This window comes from Capra hircus, chromosome 17, assembly GCF_001704415.2.
Source record: "Capra hircus breed San Clemente chromosome 17, ASM170441v1, whole genome shotgun sequence".
NCBI classification, from domain to species: domain Eukaryota; kingdom Metazoa; phylum Chordata; class Mammalia; order Artiodactyla; family Bovidae; genus Capra; species Capra hircus.
In genome coordinates, this window is record NC_030824.1 from 60,254,627 (window position 1) to 60,275,141 (window position 20,515).

At 39.1% G+C, this 20,515-nt stretch overlaps 1 protein-coding gene across 2 annotated transcripts in view; it reads left to right on the forward strand.

The window, feature by feature from the left end:
- Positions 1-20,515, forward strand: part of EDNRA (endothelin receptor type A) — a 73,936-nt gene that overhangs the window by 36,496 nt on the left and 16,925 nt on the right. The window contains exons 3-4 of one of the 2 annotated variants that reach the window (XM_005691200.3): positions 3,188-3,315; positions 18,354-18,552. In XM_005691200.3, the coding sequence (XP_005691257.1) occupies positions 3,188-3,315; positions 18,354-18,552 (327 nt within the window). The remainder of the gene's footprint in view (positions 1-3,187; positions 3,316-18,353; positions 18,553-20,515) is intronic. The other variant, XM_018061587.1, reaches the window with a different exon arrangement.

Genomic DNA, 20,515 nt, shown 5'->3' on the forward strand with positions numbered 1-20,515 from the left:
TGAGGTTGAGCAGGTAAGGTCATGGCAACCCACTCCAGGATTCTTGCCTGGAGAACCCCATGGACAGAGAAGCCTGGTGGGCTACAATCCGTAGGGTCACAAAGAGTCGGACACGACTGAAGCAACTCAGCACAGCACAGTACAGTTAAGCAAGCCCTGCTTAAGAAAGCCGCTTTAACCAGAAAGAGAAGTTGCCTGCAGGCAGGGACCTAATTTCCTGTTGGCAGCATTAGAATAGTCACTGTCCATAAACCCCTTGAGAATAAAGTGTGGATGTACATCAGGGATGTCTACACTGTGATTGGACCTAAAATTTTTTTCCAATGATTTCTTTCATTCACCTCTGTCTATAATTCCCAAGAAGAATCGATGCTGGCAAAGAAAAAAAAAAAAAGAAAAAAGAACAAAAATAACCAAACACCCATTTGTGTCAAAGAAAAACAGTTCTGTGATCTTTTTAGTGCCCATCAATGGTGGCTCGGCGGTAAAGAATCCACCTGCAATGTGGGAGATGCAGGTTCAATTCCTGGGTCAGGAAGATCCCTTAAGAAGGAAATGGCAACCCACTTCAGTATTCTTGCCTGGAGAATTTGATGGACAGAGGAGCCTGGAGGGCTTCAGTCCGTGAGGTCACAGAAGAGTCAGACACAACTTAGCGACTAAACAATAACAGTTCCATGGTGCTGGAGAAGACTCTTGAGAGTCCCTTGGACTGCAAGGAGATCCAACCAGTCCATCCTAAAGGAGATCAGTCCTGGATGGTCATTGGAAGGACTCATATTGAAGCTGAAACTCCAATACTGTGGCCAACTGATGTGAAGAACTGACTCATTTGAAAAGACTCTGATGCTGGAAAAGATTTGGGGGCAGGAGAAGGGAACGACAGAGGATGAGATGGTTGGATGGCATCACCGACTCAATGGACATGGGTTTGGGTGAACTCCGGGAGTTGGTGATGGACAGGGAGGCCTGGCGCGCTGCGGTCCATGGGGTCACAAAGCGTCGGGCACGACTGAGTGAACTGAACTGAACTGATATCTTTCTCTTGAGCTCTTCCTTTACTCCTAACCCTAATTAAGAGTTTAAGTAAGCATTGTTGTCTCCTGTTGTTGTTGTGCTCAACCCTATGGACTGTAGCCCTCCAGGCTCTTCAGCCCATAGAATTTTCCAGGCAAGAGTACTGGAGTGGGTAGCCATTCCCTTCTCCTGGGGAATCTTCCCAACCCAGGGATCAAACCCAACTCCCCTATGTCTCTTGCACTGGCAGACAGATTCTTTACCATCAGCCCCATCTGGGAAGCCCCAAATCTTTTTCAGTTGAGACTGGAAGAGCATGAAACCATGCACTGTGGGGTTTTCCAGATCATTTTCCTTAGCCCTTGTTACGTAGACTTTCACAGGATTTCAGAGTCTCCCTTGTTAAAGCCAGAAACATCCTTTTCTCTTGTTGTTGGATGTATGAATTGGAAATTTTGTTCACATGGATTTCAGGATCCTCTGTCTCCAGGAATGAACCAACCATCCAACCTTAACAGTTCAACTGTTTCAAACCTTATCCTGTAACAATTACTACATGTTTAAATTACGTCTCTCTAGTCTTTACTGGAGAATTACTGTTGTGGAACAAAATACTAAACTCTCATTCTATAAAAAGTAATTTTCAGGTTTTCTTTTTAGGGGGTGATTCATCCCAGAAATAATGTTTCGTGTCTTTACTTGCATCAGGCCCTAATAACTAGCAATCAGCAATGGTATAATTATTTTTTAGCTTCATGAGAACTGAAAGTGTTTAGGGAAGTGTTTCTGTGAAGAGTTCACTGGTTATCCTTGGACAAGAGTTTACGTGGAAATTCTAAGAAGACACCAAGCAAAACCAGTGAGAATGAGAGGGAAAAGATACCTGAGACAGGACTGGATTGAAGGAAAAGGCCTTTCAGAAAACAATACAGAAAAAGGGGGGAACTATGTTTAAAAGTCATACAGGGTCTTAGCCATAAAAAATATAATTATAGAGAGCCCTATGTTATTAAATTTTCAAAATGCATACGTTCTGATTCTGTATTTCTGGAGTAACAGTTTCCCCGCCTCTTTCCATGGGCTCATATTAATGACCACACCAGCCATGAAATTAATCCTCAATATTTTAGACATGGTAGAACAACACTGGTAGGTCAACTTAGAGTTAGTATGGCAATGGGTGCTTTGAAAAACAAGGAAATTTGGTCAGATTAGCATGGTATTATTCCCTGTTGAGTAGAGTAAGTGTAAGTTCTGAGTCACTAAGCAAACATTAGAAAGGAAATCAATGCCATTTTTACTCTTGAAAAGGCATCATATATTCAGTTGGGACTTCCTCCATTTATATAGCTGTGCTGTTATTTAAGCCCATGCTTCTAGTACAATACCTAAGTAGATGAATACCAGCAACTCACACAGGACTTGTGTTCTTGCTACTTATCACACACAGCCTCTAGAGGGTCATCACCCTCTCCTTAGAATTTCAAAGATTTCAAACTGTCAACATGGAAGAATAGACATTCCTGCAAACACTACAAACAGATCACAGTAACCACATTTTCCTGTGTGATAAAGAGAAATCTGAGCCTAAACAAAGATAGGTCACTGGTGTCATCCCTGCTAAAGCAAGGCAGCCTGTTAAGCACAGAGGAAAGCGTGAGTTCCAAGTGATTTTAGGTTGGCAAAGCCAGTATATCCTAAACCACTTCATTTTCCCAGTATTCTCCATAACATCTTATTCAGAGCTTTGGCTGCTTGTCAGGAGTGAATATAATCTCCCAATGCCACTGGTTGAAAATGACTCATTTAACTCATGACTTGGTAAGAACTGATCAAAGATGACTTCCTGCTTCTTGGTTAAACTGTCATCCAAACCCCCAACTTTTGCTCTTCTGAAAAGTGGGTCACGTGACCACTTCCTATAAGATCAAAGATTTATCTCTTGTTATTATATTTATTTATCATTCTCCGCATCTTTCAGGGATAGAAAAACTCGCTGAAGCATTAAATTATGAAAAGATAATGACGATGACAATCTCCTGCTATCACTCCAACTGAAAAGCATCGTAAATGATAAAATTTAGAAGTTCAGAAGTGGGATTAGAAATGTGTGTCCAAGTGTCCCATGCTGGCTCTGCCGTCTGTCTTACACGCTCTTTCCCTTTTTCAGCTGCTGGCTGGGCGCTGGCCTTTTGAACAAAATGACTTTGGCGTTTTCCTCTGCAAGTTGTTCCCCTTTTTGCAGAAGTCCTCAGTGGGGATCACCGTCCTTAATCTCTGCGCACTAAGCGTTGACAGGTAATGTGGCTCTTTCTCCTCCCTCTTTTGTTGGGTTTAGAAAACTGTTTTTCTCCGAAAAAAGAGAACTCAAGGAGTTTTGAGAGCGGATGCCCAGGACAGTGGTTCATTAGTTCCCAGGAATTAAACTATTATCAATCTTGCTGTACTGGTCACAATTACTTTCCACAGTTGCTAATTACTAGCCATCTTTGGTTTAGGCAAACTTGCACCTAGAGCATTTTGCCAACTATATCCATTTGATATCCTTATGGCGATGAGCTATCAGAGAAGCCCAAGGAATATATTAGATGGAATGAATTTTGGAAAAGGAAATTCTAGGACATTCAAACTCTATATTTTCAGTGGTAGATTTCTCATTGGAAAAAAAAGAAGATATGGCTCAATTATGTTTCTAAAGCTTGATTCCTTGAACTGAAGAATGAGTACTCAGAATTACATTCTAATCTATGCTTGAAAGTCTTCCTAAAAAGAGGACAATAGACGTGCCCTTTCATCCAGCTCTGAAAAACCCATCAAGTGTCTCAAAGTCTTTCCAGAATTCTTCTCAAACATGGATGTCAAGACTTCTTTAAAGAGGTCTTTCTAAATTCCATGAATTTCTAGAAGGTATTTTATATATCTTCTAAATTTCACAGTGGGAATTTTATAAAAAAATGAAATTAGGAACTCTGGTGCTCTTTTTTATATTGAATACAGTTCTTTGAGGGCTTCCCAGGTAGCTCTAGTGGTAAAGAACCTGCCTGCCAGTGCAGGAGACACAAGAAATATAGGTTCAGTCCCTGGAGCAGGAAGATCCCCTGGAGGAAGACATGGCAACCCACTCCAATATTCTTGCCCGAAGAATCCCATGGACAGAGGAGCCTGGCAAGCTATGGTCCATAGAGTCACAAGGAGTTGGACACGACTGAAGCAACTTAGCATGCATGCATAATCCTTAGCAAACACTGTTTAATGGCCTATTTAAGTGGTTTACCTACAATTTAGAAGAGGTCTTCATTTTTCCTTTCACACTTTAACAATCACTTTGTCAGAGCACCCAAGTCCCATCAACATAGAAATAAAAGGCCCACTTTCTTAAAGAACAATGGAAGTGTTTACAGATTCTGTTATTTATCATTTGCAATTAATTTTCAGGACCAAAACTTTTATTGTTAAACCATAAGGATACTCATTCCATTGGTAGTAGAAAACTATGATAATATCCTTATTTTAAATATATGGTTATAGTAATTGTGAAACACTGAAACAAAATGTTTAGTGGTATTTTTAAAAATGAATTTATTGCTGAAACCAAAACAAAGAACATTTCATTAGCATTTAAGTTGCACTAAGGTATTGACAAAAATGATAAACACAGCAATGGTAAAAACAAAGATCATAAATAAAATCATGAATAATTAGGATTCGCAGTGATTCTCAGGAAAACCTGAGGCATATGTTTCTTCTGCATCACATCAGATGTTAAAGGCTGTTACATACAAATATTTGCATGCCATAAGTAGCTACTGTATAACTTCAACTTAATGAATAATTATTATTTGTGACCATGTCTCAAAATATGAGTAAATAATCTGGATTTTATTCACTAATGAATTCTCACTCTGCTGTTCCCACTCCTAGCACCCCAATAACATCATTTTTAGATAATACAGTACTTATGATCGGAGAAGGCAATGGCACCCCACTCCAGTACTCTTGCCTGGAAAATCCAATGGACAGAAGAGCCTGGTGGGCTGCAGTCCATGGGGTCGCAAAGAGTCGGACACAACTGAGCGACTTCACTGTCACTTTTCACTTCCATGCATTGGAGAAGGAAATGGCAACCCACTCCAGTGTTCTTGCCTGGAGAATCCCAGGGACGGGGGAGCCTGGGGGGCTGCCGTCTACGGGGTTGCACAGAGTCGGACACGACTGAAGTGACTTAGCAGCAGCAGTACTTATGTAAAATAATAATGACAATTTTTTAAATTGTGTTTCCTATATGCAAATTCTTCCTAAATGATATTCTTAATTGTTACAAAACTACAATTGTGAAACAACGTGGTATACACCCATAAATATGTTGACAAATAAATGGGAAAAACAGAAACAGGTTTCAAAGTGTACAAGAATATAATAGAGGCTGAAATTACTTTGATTGTAACAGGAAAAGGGAAGATTCATCAACAAATAGTGTTATGTACCATCTGGGGAAAAAACATGTTAAAGGCTTATCTTGTGCTACATATCAATAATATTAGTTACAATTACTCAGTTCAGTTCAGTCGCTCAGTTGTGTCCGACTCTTTGTGACCCCATGGACTGCAGCACGCCAGGCCTCCCTATCCATCACCAGCTCCCAGGGTTTACTCAAACTCATGTCCTTTGATTCGGTGATGCCATCCAACCATCTCATCCTCTGTCGTCTCCTTCTCCTCCTGCCCCCAATCCCTCCCAGCATCAGGGTCTTTTCAAATGAGTCAGCTGTTCACATCAGGTGGCCAAAATGTTGGCGTTTCAGCTTCAACATCAGTCCTTTCAATGAACACTCAGGACTGATCTTCTTTAGAATGGACTGGTTGGATCTCCTTGCAGTCCAAGGGACTCTCAAGAGTCTTCTCCAACACCACAGTTCAAAAGCATCAGTTCTTTGGCACTCTGCTTTCCTTATACTCCAACTCTCACATCCATCCATGACCACTGGAAAAACCATAGCCTTGACTACACAGACCTTTGTTGTTAAAGTAATGTCTCTGCTTTTGAATATACTATCTAGGTTGGTCATAACTTTCCTTCCAAGGAGTAAGCCTCTTTTTATTTCATGGCTGCAATCACCATCTGCAGTGATTTTGGAGCCCAAAAAAATAAAGTCTACCACTGTTTCCACTGTTTCTCCATCTGTTTGCCATGAAGTGATGGGACCAGATGCCATGATCTTAGTTTTCTGAATGTTGAGCTTTAAGCTAACTTTTTCACTCTCTTCTTTCACTTTCATCAAGAGGCTCTTTAGTTCCTCTTCACTTTCTGCCATAAGGGTGGTGTCATCTGCATATCTGAGGTTATTGATATTTCTCCCAGCAATATTGATTCCAGCTTGTGCTTCCTCCAGCCCACCATTTCTCACGATGTACTCTGCACATAAGTTAAATAAGCCGAGTGACAATATACACCCTTGATGTACTCCTTTTCCTATTTGGAACCAGTCTGTTGTTACAATTATTACCATTTATTAAGTATTAGTATGTACCAGGCCCTGTTAAAAATACTTCCCAGAAATTATTTTATTTAATCCTTATAACAGCTGTGATGGTGCTATAGTTATCCCCATTTTACAGGTGAGGAAGCTGAAGTTGAAAGAGCTTAATCAAGGTCACTCAGCTACTAAGTTTTGGAGCCATTCATCAAATAAAAGTAGTGTGTGTTCTTAAACACTATGCTTAAGCATGCAAAAACTCAAACCATCAGGCAGTAGAAGAAGATAAACCAGTATCTTTTTGGTCTCTAAAAAAGGAAGACTTTTTAAACCTAAAAGGGATGGTAGAAAATCTGAGTAAAACTATAAATGCATTTTAGGACATAAAATTTTAAAAGAAGATCAAAGATCCATCAAATTAAAAACCGAATAAAGCAATAATCTGGGGAATATATTTGCAGCAAAACTACATGTTAGTATTCTTGATATTTAAAGAATCCATACAATTCATAGTTAAAATGATAATACTTTCATATTAAAAGGCATAAGTATAAAAATCACCAAAGAAAAAATCAAAATGCCTAACATTAGTCATTAACATGAATAATGTTCATGTAATCAGAGAAATTCTCATTAAAAAGCATACTTCTCTGGTAATGGTAGAAACCTGAACAGCCCCTCCAGAAAGTAAAGTCCTACAAGTACTCTTGCGCTCTGTTTTAAATTTATTTATTTATTGACTGTGCTAGGTCTTTGTTGCTGTGTGCAGGCTTCTCTTATTGCTGAGGACAGGCTCTAGAGCACTCAGACTTCAGTAGTTGCAATTCCCAGGCTCTAGAGCACAGGCTCAATCGTTGTGGCTCACAGGCTTAGTTGCTCCAAATGGATTCTCATCCACTGAGCCATCAGGGAAACCCTGCTTTTGCCTTCTGACCCAGTAATTACAATTTTTAGGATAAGTCCTATGGAAATAATCCAAAATTTGAACAAAGAAATTAGGTAATAAACAAGATAATTTACAGAAAATGTTGAAAGCAACATTTTAGAGAAAAGGATAGGGATGTTAAATGCAATTTAAATGTGTAGGTTTGTGAATATAAAATTCCTTGAAAGTGATATGATCAGTATTATTAGTAGTTATGTCAAAGGATAGAATAATGGGTTTTCATCATATTATTAGTAGTTGTTCTATTAATACAAGCAGAAAAAAGTTCTGAAAGTTTATTTAGTTTTATTATCTGTGACCAGTTTTCCTTATTTACTTCATGCTATTCTTTACGTTTTATTTTTCTCATTTGCCTAGCTCATTCCTATGACTTTTTTTTTTATTAACACTAATTTCCTATGACTCTAGCTCTAAAACACATATGTATATAGGCCTTGTGTGGAGATACATGTACATACTCAGCTCAGAGATATTTCCACGCCTACACTTGCCTTTACAAAAGCACCATCAAATTTGGGAAAATAGCATTTTATTTTAAAACTGACTTTTTATTTAGAAAATTTCCCAAACTTTAGGAAGAGCCACTCAGTGTTCTAAGAAAACTGCACCTCTGAGGAAACATCGAACCAAACCCAGAAAAGAACAGCCTATGACCCAAGAAAGAGAAAGAGACAGGAGAAAGAAGGCAAGGAAGATGCTTGGCTCTTATAGATAGTCAAACCTTTTTAAGGCAGCTGGGTATAATCCCCTGAGAAGAGAGGCATTGATGAAAAGAGAGACCAAGGAGAGGAAACAATTTGCTTGGTTTGATAAGAAATATAGGCAACTTTTCATCTCTCCAGAATATTTGTGTGTTACAAAATTTACAGTATGTGCCCTAAATAGTGTTATGTGCTATAGTTTAGTGGTCCCTTTTGCAGTTCATATGAATCTTAATATAGAAAATATACATTTTTTTTCTTGGGACATTCTTGGCAGTTGGGTTCAATTCCTGGTCAGGGAACTAAGATCCCACATGCAATGAGTCACAGCCAAAAAAAAAAAAAAAAAAAAGAACAGTATAAAAAACTAATTTTTTCTTGATTGAAAAATATTTTAGGGCACTTATTCCTCAGTGATATACTATATCATGAATTATCCCTAGATTGAGAAGCATAAGTCATCATTTTGTTCAACAGAACAACTGGAGAGAAGAGTATGTGGTACAGACATGAAGAATTAGGCCTGGCTGCTGTTCTTTAGAGTTTCAGTGGTTGTGAACATATGGACACGGGAACCAGGAAGAATGAAATGCACAAGGGAGATATTCATGCAGTGGGATTCCCAAAAGTCCTCAGTCATCAACAACTTCCAGTTCCTTCTTTATTTCATCTTGTTCTGCCCTCTCTCAGGGGACAATATTGCTTCACCATCCCCAGTATAAACCCTACCTGTAAAAAAGAAAAATACCCTACCTGTAGATAGGAGGAAGAAGGGAGCTGGGAGGAGATGATGGGGGAGGAAATGGAAGGACTGGGTCATAGGCTCCTAGTTCTGGCATAGGCTAACCTCAACCACACCCTTTCCTCCCCTGTCTCACGCAGGGAGAAAAATTAACGCAGTGGTTCAGTCACCAGTTATCAGTTATGTATCAAATAAAATGTCCTTGGTTTGAAAAAAGAAAGAAAAAAGAATGCCAAGCATCTCGTTCATTAAGACTTGCTCTCAGGTGGTTTTTTTGTTTGTTTGTTTGTTTGTTTGGCTTCCTCAGGTCTTATTTGCAACATGGGGGATCTTTAGTTTCAGCATGGGAACACCTGACTGTGGCATGTGAGATTCGACTCCCTGACCAGGGTCCAACCGGGACCCCCTGCACTAGGGGCTTGGTGTCTTAGCCAGTGGACCACCACGGAAGTCCCTAGTCTCTGTTTTAGAGCAAGGAAATGAACCATTTTAAAATTCCACTTTCTCAAAAATCTACCTTATTCCAGGTTTTTCCCTGGTAATCAGTTCACCATCCTGTGTTCCCTCGGTCCTTTCTTTATAAACTGTTGCATTTCACTTGGTACTGACTCAACTTTGAGATCTGTATGGAAGGAATCTTTTTTGACATTTCTGTTTCAAAAGCTTTCACACTGTACAATGAATCATTCACACTTCATTCCTGAAGATTAGATACCATTTGCTTTGCATCTTGATTTGGTTGCATTATATTCTACTAAAAATAAGAAAATTTCTTCCGTTTTTTAAAAAAAAATAAAAGCAAGGAGTAAAAAAGAGGGAATTTGGATTCTGTTATGAAACAATTTGCAACTTGGGAATCTCTGCTTTCCATTTATGAGCTGAATCAAATTATGGCCCAGGAAGAGTCTGTGATTTTTTTTTTTCATATGTTGCTTTTGAGGGAAAATAATGGGAGTAATTGAGCTCAGTAGTAAAGAATCCACTTGACAAAGCAGGAGGTGAGGGTTTGATCCCTGGGTCAGGAAGATCCCCTGAAGAAGGAAACAGCAATCCACTCCAGTGTATTTGCCGGGATAATCCCACGAACAGAGGAGCCTGGAGAGCTACAGTCCACGGAGCTGCAAGGAGTTGGACACAATTTGTCAACTAAACAACAATTCATCCAAGCTCTGTACGATTTATTACTTCATTGATTGCTTAGTGAATCCTAATACTGGAGGATCAAAAAGGGAAAAAAGGCCTACCTTTCTCAGTCTAGGTATTTGGTTTGGGTTTTTGTGGGGTTTTGTTTTTTTTTTTTTTTTTATGTATTTATTTGGCTGCCCAGGCCTTAGTTGCTGCATGTGGGATGGATGAGGGATCAAAACCCCGCCCCCTGCATTGGGAGCACAGAGTCTCAGCTACTGGACCACCAGGGAAGCCCCCTCCCTAGAGGTTTTTTTAATCCAAATAAGGTAAACAAAACAGAAAAAGCTGATCACTTATACCAGCCATTACCAATAATTTGAATAAGTATTCTTACATGCTTTAAGTGGCAAGCACTCTATGTTACTTTGTTTCAGGGAAAAAAGGAGGGGCAGGGATTGGAAAGAGGAATTAAATGTTATTCTTTGTAAGGTTAACAGTCGTGTTTAAAGTGGGAAATGATGGGGGTCAGACCAGTAAAGAGGTCTGGTTACAGCTCCAAATTGTAGTTAAAAGCTGCCTGGGAAAGGAAGCTATAAAAAGATAAAACTCCTTTAACAACTACTCCAGATGATGTGTAATTAGATACCTGGGAAAGTTGCAAGGATCCATTAATAAGGCAACTTTGATTTGCGTCAGTTCCACATCCCTCATTTCAAGTAGTTACTCCGTGGTTTCTGTGATAGTCTCAAAGATTGACCATAACTCAAGAAGCATGGAAGTGATTTTCTAAAACACTTCATTTTTACTTAGACTTGGTCTTGGTTTCTCTCTTTTTCTCCTGTGTTTTGATTTTTCTTTTACCCTGCATGTAATGGGTTTCCCTTGTGGCTCCTAGGAAGTGGTAAAGAATCCGCCTACCAAAGCAGGAAATGTAGGTTTAATTCTTGGGTCAAGAATATCTCCTGGAGAAGGAAATGGCAACCTGCTCTAGTATTCTTGCCTGGGAAATCCCATGGACAGAGGAGTCTGGCCGGCTACAGTTCATGGGGTTGCAAAGAGTTGAAGACAACTTAGGGACTAAACCATAAAAACTGTGTGTAGTGCAACTCAGGATCTCATTTTGGAGTCTGTTCCCCATTGCAAAGTTTTTCACTCTTAATTCTCTTGTCAAGATCAGGTGACTGGTTAATCTTGCTGCCTCATTTTTCTTTGGTAAGAAACTACCCCCAAACTGAGTGGTTTAGAACAATCATCATTTTCTTACAGTCTGACCATGTTGCAGGGCAGAAATTGGGGCAGTTCTTCCACTCCTTGTTACTCTGACTGGGGTCTCCTGGTGGATTTCAGGTGGCTCCTGAGCTTGTTTCGTGGTTCCAAGACTCACATGACTGGCCCTTTGATAGGAACAACTAGACATGTGAGCTCAGTGGAGCGCGTCTCCCTCCCCACGAGCCCAGGGCTGCTGAACCCTGCTCCAGCTGGCTCGGAGCTCCAGGGTAGAACCTGCTGCTCCATGGAGAGGACAGGTGTGAAACTGATAAAGCATGATTCCAGCTGTGCCCAACTGGTCAAAGCAGCCACAGGCCAGCCCAGATGACACACCCAACCAAAGAAGTGTCCGAATATCTGCAGCTAGATTCCACATGTATTCGTTAATATAGAATATTTGTTTTTTTCTTTCTGACTTGCTTCACTCTGTACAACACAGATGAACCTATTGGCAAAGCAGAAATAAGAGACACAGAAGTAGAGAACAAATGAATGGACACCAAGGGGGAGGGGATGGAGGGATGGGATGAACTGGGAGATTGGGATTGACATTATACCCTATTGCTACTATGTATAAAATAGATGATAGTGAGAACATACTGCATAGCACAGGAAACTCAACTCAGTGCTCTGTGATGATCTAAATGGGAAGGAAATCCAGAAAAGAGGAAGCATATGCATCAGTTCAGCTCAGTCGCTCAGTCATGTCCGACTCTTTGCAACCCCATGAATCGCAGCACGCCAGGCCTCCCTGTCCATCACCAACTCCCGGAGTTCACTCAGACTCACGTCGATCGAGTCAGTGATGCCATCCAGCCATCTCATCCTGGGTCGTCCCCTTCTCCTCCTGCCCCCAATCCCTCCCAGCATCAGAGTCTTCCAATAAGTCAACTCTTCACATGAGGTGGCCAAAGTACTGGAGTTTCAGCTTTAGCATCATTCCTTCCAAAGAAATCCCAGGGCTGATCTCCTTCAGGATGGACTGGTTGGATCTGCTTGCAGTCCAAGGGACTCTCAAGAGTCTTCTCCAACATCACAGTTCAAAAGCATCAATTTGCTGTACAATAGAAACTAACAAAATATTGTAAAGGAATTATACACCAATAAAAATTGAATAATATATATATACACATATCTGCAGCTGTCTTTTTGTTTTTTAATTTTTTAATTTTATTAATTTATTTTTTCTTTTTGTTGTTAAAATTTAGCTGATTTATAATATTGTGTTAGTTTCTGGTGTATAGCAAGGTAATTCAGTCTTACATATATAAGCATTATTCTTTTTCAGATTTTTTCCATTATATGTTATTATGTGATATTGAATATAGTTCTCTGTGCTATACAGTAGTTCCCTTGTTGTGTATGCTGCTGCTGCTGCTGCTGCTGCTGCTGAGTCGCTTCAGTCGTGTCTGACTCTGTGTGACCCCATAGACGGCAGCCCATCAGGCTCCCCTGTCCCTGGGATTCTCCAGGCAAGAACACTGGAGTGGGTTGCCATTTCTTTCTCCAATGCATGAAAGTGAAACTGAAGTCGCTCAGTTGCGTCCGACTCTTAGTGACCCCATGGACTGCAGCCCACCAGGCTCCTCCGTCCATGGGATTTTCCAGGCAGGAGTACTGGAGCGGGGTGCCACTGCCTTCTCCGTTGTTGTGTATGTGTTTTGTATATAGTAGTGTATATCTGCCAATCCCAAACTCCTAAATTATCCTTTCCCCCAATTCCCCTTTGATAACCATAAATTTGTTTTCTATGTCTGTGAGTCTGTTTCTCTTATTAATAAATTCATGTGTATCATTATCTTTAGATTCAATATGTAAATGACATCATACAATATTTGTTTTTCTCTGACTTCACTGAGTATAATAATCTCTAGGTCCATCCATGTCGCTTCAAATGGCAGTATTTCCCTCTTCTGCAGCTATCTTTTAATCCATCTCACCTGGCTTCTCTTTAACATTCTTTCTGCTGCTGTGTTGCCCCCAAACCTCCACATGGCAATTAGTTTGCCAATCACATAGGAGACACAAATCATAAAAAAATGTTATAAATGGTCATATTTGTTGCTAATTAATGATGTATATAAAGATGTAAGCGCTACTTTGCCTTATGAAAGTGGCAAAATTGAAAAAAATAAATTCTAATGAAGGAAAACATAGGCAGGCACTTAGCAGAAACATTTTTTAAATGTACTTAAACTATTTTTTCATTCCTTTGATTCAGTAACCTCAGTTAAGATTATTAACCCAGGAAAATCACTCAAAAAACCTTATGCAAACATAATTATAGACATGTGTTTTACAACCTTGGAACACTAGAAATAATGTAACCATAGGAAGAAGATTTAGGTAAATTTTATCAGTATCTTATTATACTCTGTAGCCATGAAATTAATAAATGCCATGCCTATGTAGAAACATTAAAAAGTGAATACAAAATTGTAGCAAAATTGACAAGATTATAATATATATTTAAATCATACTTATGAGAACAGAAATGGGCAAAGGATAAGGAGAAATGAAAATAGATTATGCTGAAGTGATCCTTTGAATTTAAATTTTATTTTACATTGTTCATTGAATAATATTTACTTTTATTTGAATGAGTTTCCCAGATCATAAAGATTCAAAAACATGTGTTAATGACTCTAGACTTGAAAACATGTGTAATAACTTTATATACATATACAGTAGCACACATATTTTGCATAAATATAACATGTAATTTATTCTTTTATTTTGCATGCCACATGACAGAGCTCAAGGTGGTGTCATGAGAAAAGACTGCCCTGGAACTTGGTAGACAAGAGCCCTAAGCCAGGCGCCCCACGCTCACTGATGACCAGGCAGAAGACTTGCTTACACACCCAGAACACAAAGAAAGAAAGGTCAGAACAGGTTCCCAACCAGAACACAAAGGAAGAAAGATCAGCCCAGAGTTCCCTCTTGGTTTTAAATTATTTCATGTTAGGATTCTAAAAGTATTAGCTGTTTATTTGTTGCCTAATTCAAGTCTGGCTTGAAAAATAAGAACACATTGGGATTGTAGATTGGCTTGGCCCAGTATAGCCAAATGCATGGTAAGGAAACAAAGATGCTTGATTCAACAGATATTTATTTGGCATCTACTGATGTAGGTCTTGTGACCAACACACGAGATGTCTGCCCTATGGAGATTATATTCTAAAGGAAGAGGTTGACATAGAGAGTAAGCAAAATAAATAAGTAAAATATTGTGTTGCTGGCAAAGTGTTTATTTGGGTTTTTCCATAACATAGAAAAACCTGAACAAACTTTTTGGCCAACCCAGAATTTATCACACCTAATAAGAACATATTATGTGTTATGTGTTATGTTTTTCTCTCCAGATAGAAATCATTTTTGGAACATCCAGTATTTCTTATTTTCCACATCTTTCTACACCTCTGTCATCACAAATAATTATTTGTAATTGCTCTTGTTTTCTCAAGAAACAAGATCAGTGCGATTAAAAATAGAAAACATTCTAATTCTTAGTCCTGAGGGTTAAGGAAGGAGCAGACTGATTATGAATCATTTGCTCAACTAGATATGAAAAATTACTTCTACTTATTTTTAAATGTTGAATTTACATTGGATTATGGATATGTAATATTCTGGCAACTCATTGGCACGTTACAAAGTGAAGCTGCTCTGTGAATATATTCATCATTAGAACATTTAGACCACATTTTCTTACAAAACCACCTTCTATCTCTAATCCTGCCTACGAAATCTGGCTTTCTGACTCTCTTAAAAGATAAAGTGTTTTATTTACATCACCTTTCCTGATAAGGAAAAGGGAGAAGAAATAGATAAAATTTATCAGCAGCCTCAAGATATAGACATCCCGTCTCCATTCCTTTTAGCTTTTACTGGACATCAGCCTGCCAGTCTAATAAGGCAGCAAAGTCAACAGAAGCAGAAAGCAAAATATATTGCAGTCTTTATTCCACTGGTAATAACCATAAATTTTAAAATGCAATGTTGGCTATATCGTAAAAGGATTTTCTTGGTCTGTTTGCATAGCTGTATTTTATCCCATTCTGGACTAGTCTGGACTTTTTCAGAGATTCTGATTGTACACCAATCTTATTTACCCTAAAAATCTTTTGCAAAACATTTCTCCAGCAAATTGAGCTATATATATGCCAAGTGGCATCATTGTGTATACCAAACTATAGGTTCTAACCTACAGTGAAGAACAAGGTAGCATAATTCCTAGGAGTTGTGTTTTCACACATGTGCTTTTTAGATGCGCTGAGACAGAACACTAACTTAAGTGACAAGGGCTCATTTCAGTGGCGATGGCTATTTTGTATCTTGCCTTGGTGTTGCTGACTAATCCTTCCGTTAAGTTGCCTGGCCTGCAAACCCACGTGCACCTGTCTCCAATGCCTTGGTCTGTTTTACGGCCTTCTTCTGGCACTCTCTAATGACAGCTATAAAAAGAAAATGTTTCCTTTCCATTACAACAGCAGCAAAAATTTCGAGAATGAAGCCACAAAAATACTGTACCACATCCCAGGTCCTTTCTTAACTGTAAATCTGAAAGCAGTTAGCACCAGACCATCATATCAGGTCAAAGAGCACAGAGTTTCTGAAAACAAACTTTCTTTAGACTTAACATTTAAATGTGATTATTATGATAAAATATTAAGGTACGAAGTAAGGCAAACACAATTTTTTTATGCCAGTTGGTGTTTTGATTGGCAAAATTGTTCAGTTACATTTATATCCTGTGCTTCTATATGAACTATTCTTTTTATATTAAATTATAAACCCTAAAGATTAGGAATCAAGGTATATTTAGTTCAGTTTTGCATAGTCTGGCACCAGGCCACATGGGAGAGCTATAGTCATTCTTTTACATTTTTAACTATTATGATTTTGTTGTTGTTCAATTGCTCAACCATGTCCAACGCTTTGCAACTCCATGGACTGTAGCACGCCAGGCTTCCCTGTCCTTCACTATCTGCCAGAGCTTGCTCAAACTCATGTCCATTGAGTGAGTGATGCCATCCAACGATCTCATCCTCTGTCGTCCCCTTCTCCTCCTGCCTTTAGTCTTTCCCAGCATCAAGGTCTTTTCTAATGAGTCAGTTTTTCACATCAGGTGGCCAAAGTATTGAGCTTCAGTTTCAGCATCAGTCCTTCTAATGAAAATCAGGATTGATTTCCTTTAAGATTGACTGGTTGGATCTCCCTGCAGCCCAAGGGACGCTGAAGAGTCTTCTCCAGCATCACTGTTCAAAAACATCAATTCTTCGGTGCTCAGTCCACTTTATAGTTCAACTCTCACATCCATACATGACTACTGGAAAAACATAGCTTTCACTATATGGACCTTTGTCAGCAAAGTAATGTCTCTGATTTTTAATACACTGTCTGGGTTTGTCATAGCTTTTCTTACTAGGAGCAAGCATCTTTTAATTTTGTGGCTGTAGTCACCATCTGCAGTGATTTTGGAGCCCAAGAAAATAAAATCTGTCACTGTTTCCATTGTTTTCCCATCTATTTGCCGTGAAGTGATGGGACCAGATGGCATGATCTTAATTTTTTTCAATGTTGAGTTTTAAGCCAGCTTTTTCACTCTCCTTTTTCACTTTCATCAAGTTCTCTTCACTTTCTGCCATAACGGTGGTGTCTTCTGCATATCCGAGGTTATTGATATTTCTCCCGGCAATCTTGATTCCAGCTGTGTTTCATTCAGCCCAGCATTTCACATGATGTACTCCACACAGAAGTTAAATAAGCAGGGTGACAGTATAGAGCCTTGATGTACTCCTTGCCCAACTTTGAACCAGTTCCAAAAGTTCCAAAGAATAGCAAGGAGAGATAAGAAAGTCTTCCTAAGTGGGCAATGCAAGAAATAAAGGAAAACAATAGAATGGGGAAGACTACAGATCTCTTCAAGAAAGTTAGAGATACCAAGGGAATATTTCATGCAAAGATGAGCACAATAAAAGACAGAAATGGTATGGACCTAACAGAAGCAGAAAATGTTAAGAAGAGGTGACAAGAATACACAGAAGAGCTGCAAAAAAGATCTTAATGACCTAGATAGCCACAACAGTGTGATCACCTACCTGGAGCCAGACATTTTGGAGTGCAAAGTGAAGTGGGACTTAGGAAGCATCACTACGAACAAAACTAATGGAGGTGATGGAATTCCAGCTGAGATATTTCAAATCCTAAAAGATGATGCTGTTAAAGTGCTATACTCAGTATGCCAGCAAATTTGGAAAACTCAGCAGTGGCCACAAGACTGGAAAATGTCAGTTTTCATTCCAATCCCAAAGAAAGGCAATGCCAAAGAATGTTCAAACTACCACACAATTGCACTCATTTCACATGCTAGCAAAGTAATGCTCAAAATTCTCCAAACCAGGCTTCAACAGTACATGAACTAAGAACTTCCAGGTGTTCAAACTGGATTTAGAAAAGGCAGAGGAACCAGAGATCAAATTGCCAACATCTGCTGGATCATGGGAAATGCAAGAGAATTCCAGAAAAACATCTACTTCTGTTTCATTGACTACACTAAAGTGTAATGATTAAAAATATCTATTTACTAAAATGGCCATTGTAACCATAATTTGAGGGTCAAAGAAGGGAGAAAACAATGGAATATCTATGGTCATGATTCACTTAAAGATATCTAGATCCACTTCATATATAATATTCCAAGTTTTTTTAATGTAGAAACAGAAATAAGATATTACCATAATAAATACCAGCAGTTTTCACTACCCAATTTTCCCCACAGCTTAAAAAACATAGTACATTTGTCTTAGTGGCCACATCCTAAACTCTCACGAGATTTTACTAAACCCCAAGTGAAGATCTCAGACTCAGGCCTGCCAAATGGGTGGAACTTTTAATAGCCCCAATTGTTTTTCACACACAGAAAATTCCTAGAAAGCCATGGTTGGTCAGTGGCCAGTGGAAGGACTTTCCAGCATTTATTAATAGAATTTTTATTGAATTGAAATAACAAAATTTCCTAACAACTTGGTTCCATCGCTCTCCTCTTTTTTTGTTGTTGTTTTTTCCCCCCAGGTACAGAGCAGTTGCCTCCTGGAGTCGTGTTCAGGGAATTGGGATTCCCTTGGTCACAGCCATTGAGATTGTCTCCATCTGGATCCTTTCTTTTATCTTGGCCATCCCTGAAGCCATCGGCTTTGTCATGGTACCTTTTGAATACAAGGGTGCACAGCACAGAACCTGTATGCTCAATGCCACGTCAAAATTCATGGAGGTATGAATAGTCTGAAGGAAATTAATTAGGGAGCGGGAGAGGTCTTCGTTTACCATCCCCAGACTTGACATCACTACACTGCCCAGCGTGATTTACGATGTTGTGTGCTTAATCGCTCAGTCATAGCGGACTCTTTGCAGCCCCATGGACTATAGCCCGCCGGGCTCCTCTGTCCATGGGATTTTGCAAGCAAGAATACTGGAGTGGGTAGCCATTCCCTTCTCCATGGAATCTTCCCAACTCAGGGGTTGAACTCAGGTCTCCTACATTGAAGGTGGAATTTTTACTGTCTGAGCCACCAGGGAAGCCTGGTTTACTGCTAGTTCAGTCAAATACAGTAAGTCCCCTACAAATGAGCCCTCAAGTTGTGAACTTGCAGAGGTGAACATGTGCCCGTATGCCAGCTGTCATACTATACTACTGTGCTTTTTCAAGATACTATGCTGTAAGATTAAAAATATTTTCTTTATATTTTTTATATATCATTTATTGTTTTTATATATTATTTTTGTGAAAAGTACAATAAACCTGTTACAGTCTAGTACTATATAATTTATTGTGTTAGTTCGGTACCTAGACTGACTTTGTTGAGCTTACGAACATATTGGATTTATAAACGCTCTTCCACAACGTAATTCATTCACATGTAGGAGACTTACTGTATTCTTCAATTTCATGAAAAGTAGATGTTAAGCCAGGGCTTAGCTTCTTGACTAAAACAACTACTCTGTTTTCCCTTTTGTAACTATAGACACTACTGCTGCTCTGTGCCAAACAACTCAGAATTCTGAAACTAAGAGAGATTGATGTGTATACATGGAGTGCTATTTGTTTTGAGAATAAGGAATACAACACAACAATTTCCCTCTGACAGACACGCTGACACTTATTTGATGCTACTTTGGGAAATGCACGTTTCTCGCACGTTTTTCAAAGATAGATGTACTAATTAAAAGTAGGAAGTCATTCTCATGTGTACTTATCTTAGTTCAGATTCTAATATGATATAAATTTTCAGAACTTTTTAAAAAAGCATTTTAGTGTAACAAATTCAGTTGCTGTTTATTATACCTGACCACCTTAATTTTTATCAACAGCTTACTTACATAGCCTAGCGTGTAAGGAAGCGTTTCAAATGCATATTTCCTCTGCAAAACTAGTCCCATGCAGACCAAGGAGAAAAACCAAGAGTAACTATTTCTATTTCTCTTAAATCAGCATAATTCAGTGCTTTGATGTAAGTTTCACAAAGTCTGGTTCCACCTTTAATCATTTACAGACAACTTATGGTATGTTTTCTACCTTAGAAAATTCACAAAAATTAGTGGTCTTATGGTTGACCAGTTACCCTGCTTGGAAATTCTTGTTTTAAAATTAAAACTGTTCATGAACAGAGCCAAATTGCCAACCTTAAAATTAAAGTTTTCTACTGACCTACTGACATTTTTTACTAAATCAACATCCATAGTGAAAAACAAAGTAGTAGAAGTGCTCAGAATTTCAGTTCAGTTCAGTCACTCAGTCATGTCTGACCGTTTTGCAACCCCATGGACTGCAGCAGGCTTCCCTGTCCATCACCAACTCCCAGAGGTTGCTCAAACTCATGTCCGTTGAGTCAGTGATGCCATCCAACCATCTCATTCTCTGTCGTACCCTTGTCCTCCTGCCTTCTCCTCCTGATGCCTTCCAGCATCAGGGTCTTTTCCAATGAGTCAGTTTCTCACATCAGATGCCCAGAGTATTGGAGTTTCAGCTTCAGATCAATCCTTCCAATGAATATTCAGAACTGATTTCCTTTAGGATGAACTGGTTGGATCTCCTTACAGTCCAAGGGACTCTCAAGAGTCTTCTCCAATACTACAGTTCAATAGCATCAATTCTTTCGTGCTCAGCTTTCTTTATAGTCCAAATCTCACATCCATACATGACTACTGGAAAAACCATAGCTTTGACTAGACAGACC